This window comes from Lupinus angustifolius, chromosome LG18 (genome assembly GCF_001865875.1).
Source record: "Lupinus angustifolius cultivar Tanjil chromosome LG18, LupAngTanjil_v1.0, whole genome shotgun sequence".
NCBI lineage: Eukaryota > Viridiplantae > Streptophyta > Magnoliopsida > Fabales > Fabaceae > Lupinus > Lupinus angustifolius.
Window position 1 is genome coordinate 14,953,609 of NC_032026.1, and position 6,977 is coordinate 14,960,585.

At 34.7% G+C, this 6,977-nt stretch overlaps 1 protein-coding gene across 3 annotated transcripts; it reads left to right on the forward strand.

Moving 5' to 3' along the window:
• On the forward strand, window positions 1,083-3,925 carry LOC109332112 (FRIGIDA-like protein 3). 3 transcript variants are annotated; one of them, XM_019566944.1, is made up of 5 exons: window positions 1,111-1,129; window positions 1,171-1,213; window positions 1,844-2,902; window positions 3,142-3,305; window positions 3,424-3,925. In XM_019566944.1, the coding sequence occupies exons 3-5, from the start codon at window positions 1,864-1,866 to the stop codon at window positions 3,805-3,807; spliced, it is 1,587 nt and encodes a 528-aa protein (XP_019422489.1). In that variant the 5' UTR covers window positions 1,111-1,129; window positions 1,171-1,213; window positions 1,844-1,863; the 3' UTR covers window positions 3,808-3,925. The 3 variants fall into 3 exon arrangements, with proteins under 3 accessions (XP_019422487.1, XP_019422488.1, XP_019422489.1); XM_019566942.1 differs by having other exon boundaries at window positions 1,083-1,213; window positions 1,772-2,902; XM_019566943.1 differs by having other exon boundaries at window positions 1,083-1,213; window positions 1,871-2,902.

The window sequence follows — 6,977 nt, forward strand, 5'->3', positions numbered from 1 at the left end:
CAGAATGAAATTATAAGCATGTAAAATAGGCAGAGCAATCAACTTCCAAATAACTAACTATTCTAATTGTTAGCAGAATTCTTTATCACGAAGAACCAGTCTTGTAAAATATTTGTGAAGATATTTTAGTCAAATAAAGAGTCATGATAAACACCCTCACGTTTTTAGGGATATATACCAGGATCCTTAAATTTCTATCTAAAAAATGACATTTTTTTGGGGTACATGCAGCAATAAACTTGAGTCTTAAAATCACCAAGAGTCTATGTCTTCACTTCGGAATTAGTCTTCTAATTCCCCTTGAGGATAGCTTTAACGCACATAAATAAAACACCAATAATTAAATTTTATTTATCATAGGTTTCTGCTTATAGAAAAAGTGTCAGAGGTTTCCCAGTTTTCCACAAGTTTAAGGTTTATAATAATTTCTTCTTTGTATTGTTTGAATTAAAATATAAACTATTTATTAATAGTGGTAAAATTTGATAGTTAAATTTCACCAATTAAGTATGAATCCTCTATTTTAATAATAAGCAATAATAATGTTTTAGTAGTTTTTATTACAAATTAAATATAATATTTTATAGTTTGTCTATTAAGTGCAGCAATTCTCAATAAAAAATATGAACTTTTGCTGATAAATGTAAAATTTTGATTAAATTAATATTTGGTTCGTATAGTGTATACTCATAAGTTGTATTTGTTAGAATTGGTAATTGAGTTTAAATTTGATCTCGGTCTAAAAAATATTTTGTCAGGTCAATGCTACTTCACCAATAAGATATATTAGTTTAGTGATGTAATACTCAGTTAGATCCATAATCAAAATGTTAAGAGTTCGATTCTTGATAATGACTTTGTTGGGAAACGTAACCACATATTGAAAAGATTAGTTCTTTACCAAAAAAAAGTGAATAATAACTAACCTATTTTAATTAAATATTATTTTATTATGCTCCTTAGAATTCATGTTAAAATAGGGATCTATTTAGCTATCTTTGAATATATAAAAATATAATTAACAACTTTTTTGTTAAAAATAAAAATCAGCCAGCTGTAACTATAAGGGAGCAAGAGGAGAAAACTAAAAAAAAATTCACATTTCATCTTTCTTTCCATCGCTATTTCTCTTTTAACATCCTCAGAATAACCCTAATTCGTAGCAAGACGCTTCTAACGTCCAGAAGGGTTGAAGATTTGGACCTACAGCGAGGTAATTACCTGATTCCCACCACTTCTTCTAAATTTGATTTTCAGTTTATGGATTTTTTTTTGGAATTTGGTTCATTCTATTATGTCTCTAAAGGAAAGTATTTTATTTCATTTTTGCTTCTGTTGAATGGCGTTTATGATTGTAGCAGAAACGCGGTTTGTGACAACCGTGTGATATACTGCAACACTTGTTGTTCTTAGCCCCTTCGCTAAAACCATTCACTAACTACCTTCAAAATTAAAACAGACTCAAATTGTTGTAAGAAAATATTTCTCACTATTTACACAGGATGGCAGAATTATTATAGGTTAATTGATAGTAAATTCATGAATGTATGATTATGATCTATGAATAAGGAAGTGGAATGGAGCCCTAGAAAATTGAAATTATAGCAAAGAGGTGAATTGTATTAAATAGCAAATGCCATGCTAATGTTTATGTTGTGAGCAACTGATCTAGTGTTCAGTCGACTTTTTTGGAGAATAATGAAAGGATCTAGACCGAAGTTTCTGAATACAATTATTATTATATCATATGGTGTTGGTTTTCTGTTTACAGGGACTTTGCTGCAATTGGGTATTCTTAATGCTTTTAATAGTTTCTAACCATTAGATCGAGTTGTTCTTGAAGCTCTTTTGGCCACGCCGAATATGCCAGACATGGAGCAAGGCAGGGAGATTAATGCACAGTCTGTGATGGAGCAGCTTGCTGAGGCATTTCTTGAATTGGAAGCTAGCAAGGAGGCTTTTGAGTGTAAGATTGAGTGGGCTGAAATTGAGCAACATTTCCATAACCTTGAGGCAACGTGGAAGAAGAAACTTGAAGAGCTTGAGGCTAAGGAGAGGGAGTATGAAGAGGAAGAATCGGGAATGCATAAAGTACTTGCTGAGAGACAGGCAGCAGTTGCTTCTAAAGAGCAAGACCTCTCGGATCGGGTTCAGGATCTTAAAGATGCTGCTATTGCTACCATTGCAGAGGCTCGTGTAAATCACCAAACTATAGCTTTTGACAATGTAGATGATGGGGAGAGCAAATATAACAAGGTAAGCGGTTCTCTTGGTGATACAGCTTTCCAAGAGGAAGATTTTCCTCCTAAATCAGGCAAAAATTATGATGGCGTGGCTGTTGAGTTTAGGCCACGCCCAGAGCTGACACATTTTTGCGAGCAAATGGATGCTAAAAGTCTTCTGACTTTTATTATGGAGAACGAAAATAATCTTTCTGTTATTCGCGAGGAAATGTCTGTTGCACTAGAAAGTGCTACTGAACCGGCACGGTTAGTGCTGGATTCACTAGAGGGGTTTTACCCCATCAATGACACTGCTGAGCTGAAAGATAATATGGATGCTGCCCTTCAGGGCATGCACAGATCCTGTACTATAATTATGGAAGCCTTGGCCAACTTATTCGCAAGCGCTGACTCAGGTGCAGATCCCTTTCTGAACCCTGAATTCAAGCAGCAAGCCAAGGCAATTGCTGATGAGTGGAAGCCCAAGTTAGCTAGTGCAAACATTGATGCTGCCAATGGAAATTCATTGGAAGCAGAGGCATATCTGCAGCTTCTTTCAACTTTTAGGATTGCTTCAGAGTTTGATGAAGAAGAACTCTGCAAGCTTGTAATTGCTGTTGCTCGGTGCAAGCGGGCACCTGAGCTCTGCCGCTCTATTGGGTTAACTCACAAAGTGCCAGGTTGGTTTTCTTTTGATTAACTGACCTGTGACGTCTGCAATGAAGGATTGTCCTGCCGATCCCTTACATTAGTTGACTAGTATTCTTTAAGGAATTGTAGCAAGTTAGATTTATTGACCAAAGTGTAGGCATCTAGTACATATATGTTACTGCTTTTGGTATGATTTTACATGCTAGGAGGTGTAATGTGATTATCATTGATCAGATATCCATTATTCTTACCTTCACTATTTATGCAGCTATTGTGGAATTATTAATCAAAGATGGGAAAACAATTGCTGCTGTAGATTTCATTCATGCCTTCCAGCTTGAAGAAAGCTTCCCTACTGTGCATCTTCTGAAGGAATATCTCAAGAACATAAGAAGAAATTCACAAGTTAAGGCCGGAAATGTGGATGATGTGGTATGCTTTGGTGCTTTGTTGAAAGTTCAAATCAATTGTGTTTGTCTGCATTCTGAATTTCTATTGTTCTGCATTACTTGCAAGTTACAGTCATTTGTAAATTCTCATTGATCTGCAGAATGATGCTAATGCACGTGAGTTGGCTGCGTTGAAAACTGTAATAAATCGTATTAAAGAATACAAACTTGAATCTGACTACCCACTTGATTCACTTCTGAAAAGGGTTGGTCAACTAGAGAAATCAAAGAGTACAGATAGAAAGATAAGTGGAGAATTTAATAAACGTCCCCAGTCAAAGAAGCCAAGGACCAGTGCAGGATATTTTTCTTCTCGTTCATCTGGTGGCAGGGCTGCTTCAAGCGGTGTTATCGGTAGGCAACGTCCGCCGGTTAGGGCTGCATATTCAGGACTTCAAAATAGGTATCCTAGCCAAGTTATATACGCTCAACCACCTAACACTGCTCTTCCTAACCAGGGTCATTATGTCGGTAGTAGTTTGTAATATCGACTGTATTTGTGATGCTTCCAAGTTCCAATCATTGTATGGAAGACTGTATAAATTTGTGTGTGGTTCTGTTTTTAGACATTCACAATGTGAATTGTGATCATTGGTTATAGCTGCATGTGGTTAAGTCTACTTTTCATAATGGTACTATTCGTACTGAAGTCTTCAATACACACTCTCTAACTAAATGATGTAGCCATCCTTTGTCGTTCAATAGGGTAGCTTTTGTTGCTGATAAGCATTTCTTTTTCATGAATGAATTTTTCCCCAGTTAGCTACTTGAAAATATTGACTATTTCGTGTAACAATTTATACAACCATAGTCAATTGACTGGTCCGGATTTTTGTCAGTAGTAAATTGCACATGATAACAGTGGGATAGGAGCGTTATTGAGGTTGCCAACCCTTCCATGCGGCGAAATGGTCGATAGCGGAGTGGAAGAGTGTCACATGTTGTGGGTCGAATAGCGGCAATTTCACAACCCAAATTGCGGGTCAGTCCCTACTCCAACATGGATGTTATTGGAAATTTTATTAGGGAAAGTTATGTTTCGCCTTATTTTTTTAATACCATTCATGGTTTTATGTCTTCAACAATGATAAATTTTAGGATTGTGTTGACGAGTATGTCAAGGTTATTGTTTAGAATGCAGAAGAAAACGAGTTTGGGAAAGTGCAACACTTCTCAAATCATGACAATATCATTTTTCAATGCAATGTTTTCCTTTTCTTTTTCCTTAGATAATGTCATTAGGACGTTTGTTAACATTTTCCTAAAACTGTTGGCTTATTTTTATTTATGAAAAATGATAAATCCTTCGAATTAGTCTACACATCTCATTAAACGAAAGATAGACTTAAATTGCAAAATTGTTGAATTTCTCCTTATTATTGCTCAACAGTTCCCTTCATTTTAGACCAGCAGAGACAGGTGGAGTATCATTTTTAATTGACAAGTCATAAATGTTAATACAAAAAGAAAGAATACAATAAAATATGTATGAAGTCCCTTTTTAACATGATTAGCGATCACAACCAATAAAAATAAAAAGAGTGTAATATATATGCACATATTTTTTTCTTAATAAAAAATGGAATGTTAACAAGTATATGAGTATATGTTAAAGAAAGAAAATTTATTTTTCACATTTTGATATGTGATCTAAGTTTTCTCAGACTAATTTTCTTCTTTTATATTTCCTGAAAAATACTTTTAGAATATTATCCTTATCATCGTCACAAGGTTACAAAATAAGCTGTTATCTGAACACTGTGCACTGGTTTCAATTAATTTTAAATGTGTTAAACTGATTTCAATTAAATTTATTTAAATCTTGTCCTATGAGCATCACATTTTTCTTCTTTTCATATAGGCATAGTGGGAAGCTATGTTACTTAAATTTATAATACACGCAGAGGATATCACAGACCAATGTACCTAGTTAGACACCACAAAAAGGAGAAACAGAACTTGCATCTATCTTTTGTCATAAATGAGGTGTAGGATAGATTTGATGCCAAAACCTTACTGCCAGCTCAAAAATCCTTGCAAGCTAAGTTAGATAATATTTATAAAAAGGCTAATGATTTTTTTATTTGCTTATTTTACTATATTTTTATGTACTACCAGTAAGATATTCTCACTCTTTTTTAATAAGAAATTAAATCCTTTCGGGGTACGTGGTTATTCCATCTGATAAATGTTGCTCCCAATAATTGAAATTTTAACATTTTAATTATTCTGGAATCTCATGAGTTTTTACATCATTAAACCAATATCTCATTGAAATTTACTTTGGTATGCCTCTCCAATAAATAATAACCTGTGTATAAAACATGTGTACTTTAAAGCGTCTATTTCCCCATCTGCTTTTTGTGGCTTCATATATGAAGTGCAGTTTTGGCATTGAACATTTCTTCTCAGCAAAGGAAAAGGAAAAAAGTGTACACCTTTAATAAATTTGTGCTTAAAGAATTACCTACTCCAACACTCTTTTGGTCTGGCATTTAACTTAAAAAGCACTACCCCACACCCCACAAAATCAATATGTACTACAAAACCCATGAATAAGTAAGGTAGCAGTGTAGGCAAATAAACATTACAGAGAATTTTCCATTCATACAAGAAGAAAAATATCTTATAGTGAAAGTAGTAAGCCATGTTGTATGGTGGCGATTTGAAGTAGCTATTAAAAGTGACTCCTACTAGCCAATACTGATGAAGCCTTTTTAATTAACATTATGACCCATCTAATGAATGAAAGTAGTGTTTATGGGCGGAGTTGATATTTAGCAGAGATTAGGTTTGTTGTTGCAACAATAAGTTAATGAGGATATTTATGAATTATGACTAACTCCTCGAGAATGATAAATAATATACACTCTTCTTTGTCGGTGCTATCATTTTCTCTGTCTTCTTTATGTTTTAATATATATATAATGTTATCTGTGCTATTCTTTCTCTAGCTTCTTTATCTTTATATTTATATATATAATATGTTAATTCACCTAACTTTCACAACTACCCAAATATACAATTTTTCATTTTTATTTCCCCAAAATAAAGATATGTTGTGCAATGACTCATATCTCTAGATAACAGCAATATAAGTTATGGGCTTGGGCTGATGTAGAGGCGTTAGGTTAGAGGGCTATATATATTGATGTTATGTAAACCTATTGTAACAAGGAGAAGAATAGTAAAACACTAATCCTTATTCTCTAATAATATATAGTGGTAGCCGCTCAACGCTCCCGGGGACGTATGCACAATTGGCCGAACCTCGTTACCAAATCTCTTGTGTTATTCTCTTGTCTCTATACTCTTTACTATTTGATTGTTCGCTTGTTCCCAACAATTGGTATCAGATGGCTCTTAACCCAGGTGCCAAATTCGAGGTGGGGAAGTTCGATGGAACTGGTAATTTCGGATTGTGGCAAAGGAGGGTTAAGGATGTGTTGGCTCAACAAGGTCTATCAAAGGCGCTGCGTGAGAATAAACCAGAGGGTATGGATCAACTGGATTGGGAAGAGTTGAAGGAGAAGGCTGCGGGAACCATACGACTCTGTCTATCAGATGAGGTGATGTATCATGTTATGGATCTGACATCACCAACAGAGGTATGGGAGACATTAGAGAAGCGGTTCATGTCCAAGTCTCTAACAAA

What these genes read in the sequence shown, in the direction of transcription:
- LOC109332112 (XM_019566942.1), top strand. Translation starts at nt 1,864, where the DNA reads ATGCCAGACATGGAGCAAGGCAGGGAGATTAATGCACAGTCTGTGATG. An exon ending in GTTAACTCACAAAGTGCCAG is followed by an intron (nt 2,903 to 3,141) that starts GTTGGTTTTCTT and finishes CTATTTATGCAG; the next exon opens with CTATTGTGGAATTATTAATC. An exon ending in CCGGAAATGTGGATGATGTG is followed by an intron (nt 3,306 to 3,423) that starts GTATGCTTTGGT and finishes ATTGATCTGCAG; the next exon opens with AATGATGCTAATGCACGTGA.